This window comes from Opisthocomus hoazin, chromosome 19 (assembly GCF_030867145.1).
Source record: "Opisthocomus hoazin isolate bOpiHoa1 chromosome 19, bOpiHoa1.hap1, whole genome shotgun sequence".
Taxonomy (NCBI): domain Eukaryota; kingdom Metazoa; phylum Chordata; class Aves; order Opisthocomiformes; family Opisthocomidae; genus Opisthocomus; species Opisthocomus hoazin.
In genome coordinates this window covers 12420842-12437854 of record NC_134432.1, presented here as the reverse complement: position 1 = coordinate 12437854, position 17013 = coordinate 12420842, and the positions used below count along the sequence as shown (strand labels likewise).

The 17013-nt window shown below is 61.8% G+C and overlaps 1 protein-coding gene across 1 annotated transcript in view; it reads right to left on the bottom strand.

Annotated features, from left to right (window-relative positions):
• The window catches only part of HMCN2 (hemicentin 2), a 37644-nt gene extending 22251 nt beyond the window's left edge, over window positions 1-15393 (bottom strand). The window contains exons 1-29 of the mRNA XM_075439592.1: window positions 15159-15393; window positions 14148-14218; window positions 13029-13187; window positions 12654-12776; window positions 11714-11885; window positions 11252-11358; window positions 10926-11046; window positions 10567-10830; window positions 10257-10401; window positions 9881-10002; window positions 9514-9786; window positions 9269-9410; window positions 8534-8661; window positions 8162-8275; window positions 7860-8009; window positions 7012-7206; window positions 6531-6626; window positions 6029-6153; window positions 5628-5772; window positions 5392-5504; window positions 4971-5127; window positions 4599-4761; window positions 2931-3058; window positions 2680-2788; window positions 2138-2307; window positions 1473-1568; window positions 1177-1353; window positions 529-683; window positions 48-171 (exon numbers count right to left, since the gene is read on the bottom strand). Coding sequence (XP_075295707.1) covers window positions 48-171; window positions 529-683; window positions 1177-1353; window positions 1473-1568; window positions 2138-2307; window positions 2680-2788; window positions 2931-3058; window positions 4599-4761; window positions 4971-5127; window positions 5392-5504; window positions 5628-5772; window positions 6029-6153; window positions 6531-6626; window positions 7012-7206; window positions 7860-8009; window positions 8162-8275; window positions 8534-8661; window positions 9269-9410; window positions 9514-9786; window positions 9881-10002; window positions 10257-10401; window positions 10567-10830; window positions 10926-11046; window positions 11252-11358; window positions 11714-11885; window positions 12654-12776; window positions 13029-13187; window positions 14148-14218; window positions 15159-15393 — 4279 coding nt within the window. The remainder of the gene's footprint in view (window positions 1-47; window positions 172-528; window positions 684-1176; window positions 1354-1472; window positions 1569-2137; window positions 2308-2679; window positions 2789-2930; window positions 3059-4598; window positions 4762-4970; window positions 5128-5391; window positions 5505-5627; window positions 5773-6028; window positions 6154-6530; window positions 6627-7011; window positions 7207-7859; window positions 8010-8161; window positions 8276-8533; window positions 8662-9268; window positions 9411-9513; window positions 9787-9880; window positions 10003-10256; window positions 10402-10566; window positions 10831-10925; window positions 11047-11251; window positions 11359-11713; window positions 11886-12653; window positions 12777-13028; window positions 13188-14147; window positions 14219-15158) is intronic.
• Window positions 15394-17013: the final 1620 nt, after the last annotated feature.

The window sequence follows — 17013 nt, the reverse complement described above, 5'->3', positions numbered from 1 at the left end:
ACAGCCTCACTGGTGGGAAGGGGCCGGGGATGCACAGGGGTACTTACGCTGCACCTCGAGGGCGGCCTCCCATCTGTCCTCCCCCACGGCACTGCTAGCTACACACGTGTATGTCCCCGAGTCCTGAACACGAGCGGCGGGCAGGGAGAGCACATGCCCACCGGAGAGGATCTGTGCTCCCCCAAGAAGCAGAAAGAGCCCAGATGAGCACAAAACCAGAGAAATTCGCAGGCAGCTGGGCTGTAAGTAGGCATGCACTAACAGGTGTGGGCGAGCACAAGCCTGCCTTCAGCCAGTCACCATCACATCCTGGGGACCCTCTGCCCATCCGTGTCCCTCATGGCAGGAAAACCCAGCCCAGGGCTGAGCAGGTCCATGCTCCCATGGACCAAACATGGGGTAGGTCTGGGCAACGTTGCCCCTGGTCAGCTCCAGCAATAGTTTATTTATAAGCCAGAACAAGGAAAAGGAGCATTCTCCTGGAGGGACACCCCCAGCGAGCCCCCTCTCCATCAGGAGCTGTCTCACCTGCGGGCCACCCACCACCATGCTGGGCACCAGATTGCCATCCTTCAGCCACAGCAGCTCCGGGGCTGGTGTCCCTGTAGCATCACACTCCAGGGTCACGGGCTCATTCACCACCACCGCGAGGGGGCTGGGGCCAGCTGTGATCTGTGGGGGGACTGGGGAGGGCAAAGAAATGTCAGCAGGTGCAGCAGGGTGCACAAGGGACAGGGTGGGTAGGAGACACCAAGGTGTGGGCCAGGCAATACCCACCCATGGAGCCACTGTTTTCTACGACATTATTTGGGATGAACACAGGGGATTGCATGGCTAGAATTGGAAATGAGGACATGCTGAAGCACTTGAACAGGCTGCCAAGGGAAGTGGTGGAGTCACCATCCCCAGAGGTGTTCAAAAAATGTGTAGATATGGACATGGTTTGGCAGGCATGGTGGTGCTGGGTTGACGGTTGGACTTTATGATCTTAGAGGTCTTTTCCAACGTTAATGATTCTATGATTCTGTGACAGGGGGTCTGCTAATGCCATCTTCCAGGGATGTGTCCCGAGGGCTGGGACAGCCCCGTTGGTGCGATGCACACATGTAAGGTGCCAGGGGTAAGCACCCAGCTCTCAGGCAGCAGCAGTCCTTCCCCCACTCACCACAGACTCACCGGTCACCTGCAGGCTGTACCAGAGCTCGGTGACACCGGCCACGTTGGAGGCCACGCAGCGGTAGCTGCCGGTGTCGGAGAGTTGGGCACGCTGGATCTCCAGGTGCTTCCCATCCTGGGACAGAGTCCAGCCTGGTCTGGCCGAGAGCGGATCCTGGCCCTTGTACCAGGCGATGTCTGGAGGGAAGTGGAGAGCCAAGCTGTAAGGAGCAATGCTGATGCCCCCTCTCATCGAGGGGACCCAGGAAAAGCCCCAGAGACGAGTGAGCAAGAGCTGAGGGAAAGGACTGACTCACTGGGAGCAGGCAGCCCCGACGCCAGGCACTCCAGGGATGCTGTGCCATTCTCCAGGACGGCCAGGTCCACCACGCTGGGCTCGATGTTTGGAGGCACTGAAAGCCCACATGCACAGTCACCAGCTCTGCAAGGCTCGAGCCAGCTGCAGGTGCACAGTGCAGTGCTGAGGGGCATGGCTGGGCACACCGGGGGCTCTTGGAACGCACCGAGTCCTCTGAGGGCTCACTCCCCACTTTGTGAGGGGACCAGATCACCATGCAGTGCCACTGCTGCTTCCCATGTCAGCCAGCAGATTTGTTCGCCACCCCAATGAGCTATGCATCCTTCCCAGGAAGGGACCTCCGCTCCCTGCCTGGGTTCTCACCCGGCACCTTCAGGTTACATTGTGCGATCCTGATGAGGGGTGCTCTGGCCAGAGGGGAATGGGTCTGGGGGTAGACCCTCCACCAGGAAGCACCCATCAAAAGATGGATGGTATGGTTTACCATGGTGTCAGTGGCCATCAGCTCTCAGCCTTGCTGGCAAAGTGCAAGATCCCAATGGATCAACCTAGCGACACTACACCTCCCCAGAAGCAAGGCCAAGAACACCCTCCCTTTGGCCAGCCACACCCTCCCTGACACGTGGGATGGATAGCAACTCTTGCCCCAGATGCTGCACTCACCTTGCACTGAAACCTGCACCTCTGCCTGGGCCACCCCTGCCCAGTTGCTGCCCCGGCAGATGTAGAGCCCTTCGTGACGAAGCCCCACATGGGTGATCAGCAGGGTCTCACCATCCTCAGATGCCACCACACCATCCCGCTCACCCAGTGGATGCCCATCCTTCAGCCACCTGCAAGGAAGGGGACAGGCAGCAAGTCCCTGGTCTGTCCTACCACCACCCACTCCCCATTTCTGCCCACCAAAGGAGTGAACAGGGGGCTGCTGGCAGCAAGGACTATCCCCTTGTCACCTGAAAAGGGGCTAGCAGTGCCCAGATCATTGGGCAGAGCAGGATCCCAGGGACAAGGAGCAGGAACAGATGCCTCCCATCCTAAGGGACGCCCCAAGCCAGAGGCCACGATCACCCGTCCTGAGACCCCACCCTGATCTCTGCCACAGCTTTGCATGCTGGGCTGCAAAGCCCTTGCCCCCGGGAGTTCCACAGCCCCTAAGGGAGCTCAGGGGGGGATATGGGCAGGACCCACCGCTCTGCAGTACTCACTGGATGCTGGGTGCAGGGGTGCCCATGGCACGACAGTGAATCCTCAGGGATTCATTGGTGACAGCCGTCAGGTGGCTTTCCCCATCGCCGATCAGCAGCTGGGGGGGAGCTGGGGGGAAACAGGACCTCAGGCGGGGACCACCCTCGGACCCTGGCACAGGGATGCGGGAGCAAACAGGAGCTTGGAGAGTGCAGGACCCTGGTGATTCCCAGAGCCCATGGGAAGAGCATTTTAACCAGCGGACGTGAACCTTGGACTTGCAGGCTGTAGCTGAGCGAGGCGTTCCCAGCAGCGTTGGTGGCCGTGCAGGTGTAGAGGCCGGTGTCCGTCACTTGGGGCTTGGCCAGCCGGAGGGATCCTGAAGGGAGGATGCTGTACCTTGGGGGAGAGGGAGAAGGAGAGCTGGATGGGAGGAACAGCCATGCCCTCCGTCATCTACCCCTAGGCAGCAGCTAATGACCAAGAGCTCACCATCACCTTGAGACAGTCAGGAGAAGGTCCCCAGGGCCAGCTCCTGCACAAAGTCTGCAGCAGGGCTGCCCATGGGTGTGAATCCCCTTTGTTCAGCTCCTGTGTGAGCTCAGCGCGAGGCAGCAGTGTGAGCCACCCGCCCGGGGGGACGAAGGGGAACAGGGGTCCCTGCGGAGCACAGCCCCTGCAGCTGGAGCTGGCCCTGCTCTCGCTCCCAGCACTGTCTGTACTCCACAGACATAACATCATCTCAGCCCACGGCTCCAGATTCCTCTCCATGTGCTCCCATAAATCACCCGGGCACATGAGGACAAGCCAGCTCAGATGTGGGGAGCAGCACAAGTCAACCAGGAGCAGCCATGGGCAACCAGACAAGAACGACAAAGCAACACAGTCCCTCAAGAAGAGCAAAACCAAGATGCCTTCCTGCTTCCCCAAGCTGCAGCAATCCTCAGGTGTAGGGAAGGAAGGGATTAAAGCTGAGAATGAGGCCCATGATTTTAGGAAACCCTTCCAGCATGGTGCTAATATACAGAGAAAGCAGGTCCCACTTCCAAGGGGTAAGAGCAAGGTACTCAACAAATACATATCCAACCACTCTCCAGGTTATCTTCTCATCAAATGGCATTAAATGACTGTCCCATTGCTGCCATCGGCCTCAAACCCATCAACAAGTGAATTTGGCCCTCCAAAAGTCACCCACTGGAACAGAACTGGCCTTTAAACCCACATCCCAGCACAGACAAAGCCACCCTGACCTCACAACTGTGTTTCTGCCAAACCTTGGCTTGGGCTCTGGAGCATTTCAATGCCTATAAAGCCCACAAAGTCACCCCAACACACAGGCTGCGAGGGGCAGCGGAGGCTGCAGGACCCCCAGTCTCCCTGGCTGCCCACCCTCCTCTCCATGCTGCTCTCCTCCTCCTCCAGACCTCAAATCTCCTCCACCTCCTCAGTGTCCTGCAGCCACACAGGTGTGGAGCAGCAGTCAGCCCCGGTCCAACACCTCCCACATGGATCTAGCATCCACAGACATGTCCATAGCCTCGCCACCTCCAGCACCATGATGGCACAAGCAGGAATGTGCATGAAGATGGATGGGAGAGCAAGGCTGAGGAGCTGTGCTGGAGCTGCCTTCCCTTCCCAACCCCATCCCTGTGTCCAGGGCATGCGCATGAAAGGTCAGGAGCAGCTGCTCCATCCCAGCAGCTGTTTGTATGATGGAAAAAGAGCCAGGTGGTTCTTGCTTTGCTCTCCTTGAAGAGCTGAGATAATGCCATACCACTCGGCTCTCTTGGCTCCTGACAGAGCATTGAGCATCGGCCACTTGATGCCAGGGATGCCCATCACTTCTCCCTGCCAAGCAGCTGAGTCCCTCCACAGACCCAGCATCCCTCTGGGGAACACACAATCCCAAGACAGCCCTGGCACCCACAGCTCTCCTTACCTCACGGTGGTGAGAGGCAGCAGCTGGGACTCCTGGGTCCACACTACCAAGGGAGGGGGATACCCCTGAACCTCACAGGGCAGAGTGGTCTCCTGCCCAAGCACAGCCAGGATGGTTACGGGGTCCGACGCCTGCGATCCGTTCACGTTGATCCTGGGCTTTGCTGGGTGGAGAGGGAGTGTGGATGGTGCAGGAACACTTCAGGTGCCCCACAGTCCTCTTTGCTCCCCTTCCCATCCTGCAAACTCATCTGGCACCTGGCTAGGTGGCCCATGGAAGCTAGGAGAGTCCCCAGGTCATGGTCTCCCAGCCAGTCACCCTCTGGTGCTGTTTTACTGGGAGCTGGTGCCAGGGCCAGTCCCGGGCACTCACTGCTGACGGAGAGCTGCATCTCCCGGCTGGAGAACCCTGCCGTGTTGGTAGCTGTGCAGAAGTAGGTTCCTGCGTCCCCGGGTGAGGGTGAAGGGATCAGGAGGGTCCCACTAGGGTCGGGGTGGTAGCGTGGGCTTGGCGAGATGGGCTCTGTGCCCTGCAGAGGAAAAGGAAGGGAGGAAGGCAGACAGCAGAGACTCTCCCGTGAGCTGAGCAGCCCAAGGGCAACAAGAGGGCTCTGGACCCATCAGAGCAAGGTGTCTCCCGGTCCCAGCTTCCCAGGGCACTTGGTGCCACCTCCCTGGGCAGCCACAGCCACACTGGTGAGCTACGTCCCCTCCAAAGGCATCACTCCACACCCGAAGGTGACCCACAGCCTGGCTGGCAGCGGGATGGCAGCCTGCCTGTCCCTGTCACCTACCTTTGCCCAGGTGACAGTAGGGGGGGGCACGCCGGTGGCATTGCATCGCAAGGTGACAGCTTCTCCCTCGGTGGCAGTGAAGAGGACAGGGCCAAGCTCAATGCTGGGAGGAACTGGGAAGGAAGAGAAGCACCTCAGCCTGCGTGGCCAGGGCCATATCCACAGAGCACTGTGCTTTGCAGCGTAAGAAGTGCTGCTCACTGCAGAGCGGGGACGCCTGGCACCCTGCCACTCACCGTGGATGACCAGGGACACGTCCTGCCTGTGCGAGCCGAGCGCGTTGGTCACCATGCAGGTATACGTCCCCCCGTCCCCCTGTGACGCCTGGTCCACGTGCAGGCTCCCGTCAGCCCGGACGGAGTAGCGGCTGCTTGGGGCTACCTGGGCATGGGCAGAGAGCAGAAAGCAGGACAGACGGGAGGTCGAACATCACTGCATCTTCGGGGCATATTCAGAAACCAACTCTCGAGCAGTAGGAACATCCTGACGCAGTGATGAACCCACATTACCCTCCCAACACAAATTCTCCCCTGGCATCTTCCACCAGCACCTTTGGCCCCAGGAGGCTGGGGCACCCACGCTCACAGCTGCCCGCCCGCCCGCCCACCCACCGTCCCGGCAGGCATGGAAGCCTCACCGGCTGCCCATCCTTCAGCCAGCGGCGGGCTGGGAATGGCCTCCCAGCCAGGATCACGCAGGGCAGCGACACGGGCTGGCCTGGGAGCACGCGGACCACAGGGGATGCAAGAGCTATTTCTGGGGCTGCTTGAGAGAGAGGAAAGGGAAAACAATAATAATTAGAAATAAACTGGCCAGGAATGCTCGGGACAATAGATCTGGATTGCTTTTCTTCCAAGGTCTAGACCTTGGCTCAGGACAAGCCGGCTCCGACATTCGGCTCTCCCAAGAGTTTGGGGGTATTTGTCTACAGTTTGGGTTCAAGCACGTGTCAGTGCATTAAGCCAAAGAGGCAGAAGGGCGTTATCGGGTCCCTGCGCTGGGGGGGTTTGCTGAGCGTTCTCCGCGGCCAGCTCAGAGCAGACGTGGCTGCACGGCTCCGACGCTCACTCACCACCGGCACGGCCGGCACCGGCTGCAGCTGGGATCAATACACCAACAAAGGCACGTAAAAAGCAAACCGTGTCCGATGACCGCAAGCTTGACCTCCGCTTGGATTTTCCCAAACTCATTCTGGGCTTCACAGATGTAGATGGCTTGGTCATCCAGCGAGGCACCTGGAGTACGGCGGGGACAAGCCTGAGCCCGGCAATGCCAGAGCACAGTGGGGCCGAAGAGCCCCAAGAAAGCTCCAGGACAGGGTGACACCACCCTTCCCCGCCCTTCCCCCACCTCCGATGCAGGAGAGACCCTGCAGTGCTGGAGGCTTGCAGGCTGCTACAGCACAGCTAAGCTTGCACGAGTAAAAAGTGCAAATAAACCCACTATATCAACGCTTTACTACGGCAGAAAGCGTGGGCACGGGGGCTGATCCCACTGCCGGGACACCAGCCTGCAGCAGGCAGGGGGAAAGCACCCCAGGGTGATGCTGCGTAAGCGCGCAGCTGGGCGGGATGCCCGTGCACGCTCTCTGCCACGCCAGCTCACGCTCGGCTCTCTTACTGTCGATGAAGAGCTCGGCAGGCTCCAGCTGGCTGGAAACACCACGCGACCCGTGCCAGCCCGTCACGGGCTTCCTGTCCTGCCGGGACCAGGCGACCCGCGGCGGGGGAGAGCCCTCGACGCGGCACAGCAGGCTCACACTCTCCCCGACTTCGACTGCCACATCGCCCAGGGGCTCGGGAAAGTGAGGGGCAGCTGGAGGAGAGAGCAGCAGAGAAGGGGCTCAGGCAGCTCTGACACCCTGGCTTCCCCGCAGCAGACTGCGCACGGCCGAGCCCGGAGAAGAGACGGGGCTGCAAAACCCATAAGCCAGATGCCCCCAAAAGTTACAAGACTGACTTGAAGCCTTTGGTGTTTTTCCAAAGCTGTTTCCATTCCTTCCAGTTACACTCAGCATCCCCCTGGCTCAGCAAAACCGCTTGCACTTTTCCACTGTGAAGTGCTGCAAGCCTTAGTGCTTCCAACTCAGAACCTCCTCTCCTTCTCCACCCCAGGGTCTTCCATCCCTTCTGCCTGTCATGGGAAGCCCTTAGCGCTGGTTGGGGTACCTGGATTTTCACAGAAGCCAGCCCCCATCTCAGCCTAATCCCACTGATTGCACTTTACATCCCCAGTTTAGTCCCATGCACTAGCATCTGCACGGGTCTCCTGTCACTGAGCCTCTTCCATCCTCCTGACCCTTGGAAATCCCACCAGGCTCCAAGCACCAACACCACTGCGCTGGGACACCCAGGAGCTGGGGCAAGAGGAGACTTGGGAAGCAGCAAGTGGGAGCTGAGCAGCAAGTGAGAGCAGGGGAGAGAGGCTGGAGCACGTGATGGGACCCAAAAGGGGGGGCAGAGACTTACAGCCCACGTCCAGCACGGTGCCGTCGAAGACGACGCCGGCCTCGCTGAGAGCCTCGCAGACGTAACGCCCGGCGTCCTCCTGCCTCACCGCCTGCAGCCGCAGGACGGCACGCTGGGTGCCGGGCGGGAACGCCGCCACCGCCTGCTCCCCTGCCCGAGAACCCCCGCGTCAGCACCCCGAGTGCCTCCGGGGTCCCTCCCCCTGCCAGCGTGGGGGACCCCGCGTGTGACATCCCCGCAGGGCAGCTGAGGACCCCCGGTACACGGAGGGGGTTTGCTACCCAGGTCCTTCCCAGCCTCACCTTTGTACCACGCAACGTGGGGTGGGGGCACCCCTGAAACCCAGCACTCCAGGGTGACGTCTTCTCCCACCAGCGCCTTCACAGTGGGCGTCACTGCCAGGATGGCGGGAGGCTCTGCGCCGCGGGGAGAGAGACGGCTTCGGTGATCGCCTGCAGCGCTGGCTGCGGTGCCACTCACCCCGAGGAGACCCCGGAGCCCTGGGGGCTGCCCCCCAACACCCCCTATCATAGACAGCCCCATCCCATAGCTCGTATCCCGCAAGGTCCCAGGCAGCAGCCACGGGACAGTGCAGAGGGATGATGAATCCCTCCTGCGGCAGCTCTGAGCCTGGGCCCATCCCGGGATGCCGCCGGCCGGCGGGGAGCGGGTACCGGTGAACTCCAGGGTGATGACTTGCTCGTCCCAGCCCAGCGCGCTGCCGGCGTAGCAGCTGTAATTCCCTGCATCCTCTGGGATGGCAGCCCTGATGTGCAGGGTGCCCTGAGCATCCGTGAAAACCCTGCGGCGAACGGGGAGAGAGGGAGAAATCAGCCCTGTGGAAACGGAGCCAAAGAAAAACGCGTTGAGAGAAGTGAGGGGGCTCGAGGTCATCCTGCACGCTTGGTAAGCGCTGGGCATTTGGGAGAGGCGGGTCAGCAGTTAAAGCCAGCTCCATCAGCTGCTGTGGGGAAGGACGCTGCTCTGAACCGTGGAAAAGCAGTGAGAATTGGGCTTTTTCATCTCCAAAAGAAGAAGAACCTTCCTCTAAGTCTACTCCAGCACTCGCAGACTGACACAGGCAGGGAGGTGGAAGCCAAAAGCAGCAGAAATTGAGGGGAAGCACAAGGAGTATTTAGGGACTTGAGCACACACCGGGCGTGCACAGCACGAGTCCACCTTGGTGGGTGACCTGGATAAGCCAGGATGGCTTAAAAACCAGCACGAGACCCAGGCTAGCAGCAAGCCAACCACCTCAGGTGCACTGCCCGGGGATATTCCATCGCTTTCCTCTCTCCAGAGCTACAGGCAACCCCAAGCCCCTCGCCCTCAGCCCACGGCCCCTGCGAGGGGAGCACAGTCCCCCGCGGGACAGGGAGGAGGAAGGCCCCCCGGTCTCTGTGCGTTACCTCTCGCCCTGCTCCAACGCCCAGCCCCAGCGCTTCCAGGCAGTGTGGGGCGCGGGGTGGCCCCTGGCTGTGCAGTTCAGCCGCAGATCCTGGCCCCTGACGAAACGCTGCGGGCTGGCGTCGACCTTCACCCACGGCACCTCTGCACGGGGTTGGAGAAGGGCTCAGCACCCGGGTGCCATCCGCCTTCCGCCCACGGGGCAAGGCATCGCCTGGGCCAGGGTCCCACGCGGGGCAGAGCCTACCCTGGACGAAGAGCCACAGGGAGGCGGTGGCTGTGCCGTAGGCGCTGCGTGCCACGCACTCGTACAGCCCCCCGTCCCCCGGCTGCACGCCGCTGATCTCCAGCGAGCGGTTCTGCAGCAGCCTGGTCCGGCCGTGCCCCGGCTGTGCCGCCTTCCCGTCCCAGCTCCACGTCAGGTTGTAGGGCACGTCGCTGAGAACCGGGCAGGACATGACCACGTCTTGGCCCGGTGAAGCCGTGATGTTGCCTGGGGCTATGAGACGCGGTGGTGGCTCTGCAAGCGTGCCACGCCAGGGTGCGATGAGCCCGTGCCCAGCCACAGACCTGGAGACTCGTGGGCACCAAGGTTTGGCACGAGCAGCCCCCACCTGAGACAGAGATGTAGGTGCGAGCCCGCGTCACCCCGACCTTGCTCGTGGCAGTGCACTCGTAAAACCCTTCGTCACTCTTGGACACCGCAGGGATCAACCAGCTGGTGTTCCCCGAACTCCTACAAAAAGGGAGAGACTGCAGGGTCACCCCGGCCCTGGGGCTGCCATGCCACCACCCTGCTCCAAATCCCTGGGACGTTTCTCCATCTGAGTCAGGCAAAGGGTTGCACCCCACACCCCACAAATTTCAGGATTTTCCTCTGCTGCCTTGGGATGCTCAGAACTTGCAGGCACCCAGCCAGCACAGCTCAGGGGGCTGTTGCTGCCCACATGGGTCCATCATGGAGCCCACTGGGCCAGACCAGAGACTCACCTGAAGAGCTGCTCTTCCCCGAGCTTCGTCCTACCCCGGCTGAGCTGCAGGCGGAAGGGGACCTCGCTCCATCCAGAGCAGGAGATCAGCTGCGGCTCACGGTTGTAAGCCTGGATCTTGCTGGAGAGGTTCACTTTGGGTAGACCTGGAAGTAGTTGGGGACATGAACACATAGAATGGTCCTCGGGAGCTCACCAATAGCTGCACTGGGAAGCAGGACAAGAAAATACCCAAGCAGAAACCACAGCAGAGGAGGTGCTGGAGTCTCTGGATCCTTCTCAGCACCCTGGGGAGCATGGGGAGCACTCACCGGGGACCACGCTGGTGTAGGTGACCCCAGAGAGGCGGTGCAGTGGGTGCCCCTGGGCATCTTCGCCCTTCACCTTCAGCAGAAAGTCGCCCGGGGGGACACGGAGTGGGGAGCCCACCCAGAGCTGCCCCGAGGAGGTGTTGGAGAGGGGCCTTGCAGGCAATGAGAGGAGGGCATGGCCAGAGGTGTTGAAGAGCTCGATCTCCTGCAAGCGCCCAGGCGGCTTCAGACCGGTGCAGTTCACCACCACGGAAATGGGCAGACCTGGAGAGAGGGAAGGAAAGAAACAATCCAGCCACATTCCTGGCTTCGAGAAGCCCAGACGCAGCATCCATGCCCTGGGGCAGCACCGGCCTCACCCTGCACCGGCCGCTCGCTGGGCTGGCTGGCATCAAACTCCGGCTGGGTGGAGAAGCTGGCTTGAAAATTAATGTTGCTGATGCCCGTGATCCTCAGGGAGTGGCGGCCGCTGCTCTGGGTCTGGAAGTGGAGCGAGAGGGATGCCCAAGGGCAGGGGAAGGCGATGAGGAAGGGAGGAGGCAGCAGCTGGCCCCTTCCAGCCTGCTCACACGTCCTCTGCCCAGCTGGACGTGGACGGGAGCAAGCCCATGCCTGGCAGAGCCTGGCTGGCTGAATATCCTTCAGGGGGTGGGCAGGGGATGTGCAGGGTCTGCCACCAGCCTACCGTGACCGACCAGGTCCCTGACTCGTGGGGCTCCACGACCACCACCATGGCCGAGTTGGGGATGCTGAGCAGCTCCTTCAGACCTTGGCCTTTCTCGAGGACCTTTCCTGCAACAGCGAGTGAACCTCTGGGACAGGAAACTCGGGTCCATCCCCTGGTCCCTGCAGCTGGCCAGGAGCCCCCTCTCTCGGGACTCACGGCGATGCAGAGCCCATCACAGCTCTCAGCCACCGCAGCAGAGAAAACTCTCCTAAAACCAGAGGGAAAGCCAGCCCAGGAGGGGAGCAGAGCAGATGCACTTGGTGCTTAATGAGGGCTTTGCAGTTCTTTGCTCCTTCATTTAAGCTTTCAGCTCAGGGTTTAGAGATCCCCATGCCTGCAGCCTCCCAATTGTCCAGACATGAGGGCTCTCTGTGAGGCAAAGCATCACGCCCTGCCTGTTCCCCTCTCCTGGGCTCCTACCTGCCGGATCCCGGACCTCAATCCCCGGGGCAGGGCCACTCAGGGAGATGGTGACCTCCTTCAGGCTAGGGTCAAAGGGGACCGGCCACATGTGCTCCCCGCCGTCCTCATGGTCCGTGGACAGCAAGTGGACCTTGGAGGCCTGGATGGCCTCTTCCACCCACTTCAGCACCTGGGGGCATGCAGGGGAGGATGAAGCCGGATCCACCACCACCACTACCAGGCACAGCCATTTCGGGGCTGTTTCGGGAGCGGGGCTGTATCGCGCTGGGTCAAAAGCTCAGGCACGGCTGCAGAACAGTGCACGAGGACGGGTGGGCAGGAGGTGACAGCCCTGGCTGAGCCCCCCTTGCTGTGAGCAGGTGCAATAGGAATGGAGTGGTTTGGTGTAATTGTGATTGCCTGGTGGCTCCTGCTCCACTGCCCGGAGCAGGGGTGTGATCAGCACCCAGCTCACTCCCGGGAACAGAAACCATCAAAGCACACAACTGCTGGAGGGTGGGCAGGGGCTGTCACAGGGGGGATGCTGCCCAGTAATGAGCGGAAAAGCACTTTGATCTCCCTCAGGTCTCAGAGATTTCATGCTAGTCCAGACCTTCGAGGACAGGGACAGGCAGAGAGGCTCCTCTCCCCGCGGCCAGCCCACCCGCCCTTTCCTGGGGTCTGGAAACAGGAGCACCCCAGCTCCAGCCGCAGCCCCAGGCAGACACCTCCCCTCCGCGGGCAGGAGAGCCAGCACCTTCCAAGGGTCACGTAAGCTGCCCAGCAGCAAGCTGGGGAGCAACCAGCCTCCTCCAGCCCTCCCTTCAGCCTGAAGCGGGGCTCCCAAAGCAATCCGGAGGTGCCTTGGGCAGGAGGATTAACCCTGGGAAGATTATCAAAGCAGCAGAGCTGGGCTGGACCGCACGCAGCTCGGGTTCCCACAGGTCTCCCCGCTCACCTCCGTCACCTGCTGCTTGTCCAGGTGGAAGATCTGCCCGGAGCTGGTGGCAGCGATGCGCTCGTACACGCGGTACCCGGGGTGGCTCCTGTCCCCGCAGTCCCCCGTCAGCACGAACACCACCTGCCACGGCAGCGCTCCCCGTAGCATCACCCCCGTGCAGCCATGCGTGTCTGTCCGCCCCAGGGAGGGGACGCAGCCGCCAGCAACCAGCTCACGATACATCGCGCCAGCGCCGGGGGTGCAAAATTCACCCCACAAACGGGCAGCGCAGGGGGGTTCCTTGCTGCGGCTCATTGCCGGGAGCTGCCGTCGCGCTGCTGCAGCGTCCTCCCGAGCCGGTTCTCGCAGGAGAACGGGGAGCAGGGTGCTCACCTGGGTCTGCTTGTGCTGCAGCAGCCGCAGCAGCTCCTCCTGCCGCTCGTAGTCCTTGGCCCGAGCATCCGAGAAGACGTAGACGAAGGAGCCGGGGTGCGAGACCTCCACGGCCAGCCTGATGGCTCCCACGCTCATCTCCGGGCAGTCCCCTCCGCCCTGCGGCACACGGTGAGGGACGTGGCGCGGGCACTGAGCCACCCAGTGCTCAGCCGTTCCCCGTCGGGGTCCCAGCAGGATCCCACCCCGGGTCTGCTCACAGGCAGGAATTGCACCAGTCTGCTGGAGTGAGCCCAGGCGCAGCCAGAGCAGCGTGATGGTACCGCAGGGACACGCGGGACCACAAGGACCTGGCCCTGTCTCACCGCTAAGGGTAATTCAACCACGCACTTGGGGATCCGGACTCACAGCAGCCACCGGCTCTCCACGAATTCGTGCCCATCCCAGCCCGCTGCCCCAACACGGCAGCAGAACCGGCCACCCCAGTCAAGGACAGAGGCAGAGTGAGGACCAGCTCTGCTCCTACGGGGCTTTGCACCCCAAAGGACTGTGAAATTATTTGCAGCAGCGGCTTTACACCTCCTGCCAAAATACAGCTGTGTCTGAAGGGAAACACCGCGGGGATTTAGCAATGCATGGGAGGCAGGGCAGGAGAAGGGATGGATAAAGCACGATTAAACTCCCAGAGAGCATTTCAGCTGGTAGAATGCAGCTGGCAGAATGCAGCTGAAATAGTTTAAATAAAATTTAAAAACTCTAATAAATTTCAAACAGCACTTCTAGAAAAAGAGATTTTTGGTTCCATGGAGAGTTCGTGAAAACTCTTCCGGGGGAAGCATTCCCACTTTGGGACAAGAGCTGCGAACTGAGAGGCTCTGCCCCATCGCTGGAGCCTGGGGCACAGTGCCAGTGTCCCCCACCCTCTCTGCTCCCACCCCAGCATGGTCGGCCCCCAGCAAGCCCAGCTCAGCTGCGAGCCCCCGCCATGCTCCTGGGGGTGCCAGGGATTGCTCCCGGGACCCAGCACCGTGTAGGGATGCGGGGCTGGGCTTCCCACAGGTGCCAAGGGCCAGCCACGGAGTCATGCCATGGGCTTTGGCGGGGCTGAGGACACCTTACCTGGACGTGAAGCTCCCGCAGGCGCTGCTGGAAGAGCTGGGGGTCTGCAGTGAGGGTGGCGGGTCCCACCTCTGCAACCACACCAACACCACTGCCTCAGCCTCCCCGACCCACCCGCACCAGCCTCCTCCAGAGCCGCACTCCCAAGCGCCCACCCCGGCTAAAATACCCTGATGCGACCTGCGATAGTCGGGGTTCAGCATCTGCCCTGGCTTGGCACCGGGCGAGGTGTGGATTTGGGCAGAGCAGCACCGTGCCCAGGGGCACAGCCTGCCCCAGAGAAACGCTTGCCCAGGGTAAGCTGCAAACCCAGCACTGCTTGCTGCTGGGGGAGGCTCCCAGCAAAGCGATGCAGAAACCCATTTACTGTCTCTGCCTCCCTCCTTGTCCAGCTCCAGCGATTTTCACTCAAACTCAGTGTTTCTGCTGAAAATAAAGCCTTGGTCGTGCTCCCCTTGGAGTGGGTCAGGGCTCTTTTGGAGAGCAGCTGCTGTTTATGGGTGTGCACAAAAATCCCAAGGCAAAGACTGGGACAGAAAGAAACGATTCTGGTATTGAAGAAAGTTGCCAAAATCTCTCAGCAAGTGGTGCTTTTATTGAGGCGACCTGGAAGCACGCTGTGGACTTGTATAGACATCCCCCCCTGTGATCAGACTGGGGAGACTGGGACAGGCTGGAAGTAGAAAAGTCAACCTCAAGTGGGTGCCAGCATCACTGGGGTTAATTTGGTGAGAAATGGCTTGCCCCACACCCACAGGGTGGCCTTGGGATGGGAGCCCCTGCCCAGCACCGTGCCCTCGGGCTGCAGCTCATCCCGTGCTGGCATCCCCATTGCAGCAGTCACCAGGGCGATAAAAAGGGGGAGAAGGGGCGATAAAAAGGGGGAGAAATGGCAGTGCAGGCACTTGGGAAGTGCACACTCCAGCCCCAAACCCGGCCAGAACCACACACCAGCCCCCCGCAGCCCCGTCCCCCGGCGGGACGCCCGCCCTCGCCCTGTCCCAGCCGTACCTGGGTCGTGGAAGGGGACCAGCGCGTAGTTGCTGATGGGCTTCGTGCTCCTGCTGAGCGTCCGCTCCAGGATGCGCGAGGCCCCGTCCATCACCTGCACCAGGTCGTCGTACATGGAGCCGGTGACATCAAAGACAAAGGCCAGGGTGGCCCCCCCAGTTCCCGGGGGTGGCTCGGCAAGGCTGGGGACCAGCAGCAGCCAGAGACCCACAAACACCCCTCCGTGGGGTGGCATCACGGGGGAGACCCTCAGGTGCTGGGGACACCCCTTGTGTCCTCACCCCGCTCCTTCCCCCAGACCCCCTGGGCACTGTCACCGCACCGGGGACGGACACGGGGTGCAAGGGGCTACACACGGCAGGGACAGAGCAGAGACCCAGGCCGGGGGACCCCCAGCCACCCGCAGCTCCAGCGTCCAACGTCTGGGAGGGAGGAAGGGAAAACAGGACTTTGAGCCAGCGGCGCGGCAGGGAGGTGGGTGGGAGCTGGAGGAAGCCGGGATGCGGACGTGGGGATTGGGAAGCGGGTTCTGCAGCCCATAGGATCGTCAGAAACATCGCCCGGGCCCCCCTCTCCAGCCCTGACCCCCCCGGCTCACAGAGCCCCCCGCTCTGCCGGGGGGAGCCGGGGGTCAGGAGAGGACACGGGGGCTCGCAGCTGAGCGCCTGTGGGGAAACCCTGCCAAAACCATGGCGGGGGGGAGGAAAGCCAGCTGTGAAAGGCACCCCGAGGGAGCAACCTCCCCTCTGCCAGGCAAAGGACCCTCCTTGAAATAGGGGTCTGCAACGGGGCTGGGGGGGAGGCTCAGGGGGGCTCCTCGGCGTGTTCAGCCCGGGAATGGGGAGCAAACAACCACGCCAAGTGCAGACAAAGCCAGAGCCAGGACACGGGCCGGGGAAGGCAGCCCTTGGCTGGGGAAGGAGCGGCGCAGCTTTTCCTGGCTCCCCTCAAAGCCGAGCACTGAGCTCATGGCTGTTCCGGAGGGATGCTCTGCTCTTGCTCAACTCTCCCCCAGCGGGACCCAGGAGAGGCCGTGGCCAAGGGCCAGCTCCGGGTGAGGCTGCGCACTGAGGGCCGAATCCTGCCCCAGGCTGAGCATTCCCCCTCCAGCCCCCAGCGCCTCACAGGCATCAGCCCCACTCCAGACACAGGAGCTGGGGGAGATCAGGGACCACTCATCGCACATCCCCACACACTGGACAGTGGGACCCTCTTGTGCACCCCTCCGCCCCACATACGTCCCTCCAAGCCCAGGCTCAGCCCAGCACAGTCCCAGGGTGGGCAAGGACCCCCCCTTGCAGTAGGGCAGAGGGGGCAGCCCTGGGCTGAACCATGAGCTGTGCCGGTGGCCTGTCCCACTCCTGTCCCACAGCCAGGGTGTAGGCTTGCATGCAGTCACTCACCCGCAGCCCCTCGTCACCCCAAGGCTTTGCAGCCCCAGCCCCACATTCACTGCAAGCTCAGGAGTGTCACCCCCCCCCCCCCCCCGTACCACCAAACCAACCACGGAGTAACCCCAGCCACTAACCCTGCACCCCAGCAGGGAACAGCTCTCTCCAACACTGCTGGCACCCAGAAACTCCAACAGCTTCTCCCCATCACCAAATTTATCCCAGCCAGCCCCTCCCACACCCACAGGTGCTCCCAGTCTCAGGAGTACCTGCGCTAGCTGGGCTTTAAACCCTTCCTTGCTGGGGTTAAAGCAGAGTGAAGCCAGGGACAGCCTCTGGGTAACGACCCGTCCTCACCGCTCCCCGGCACAGGGGATAAATTCCTGGGTGCCCCCCACCATGGGCTGGCACAAGGCACCTCCGAACAAAACCCCCCGAGCAAACACAGCCTCCTTGTTTAGACC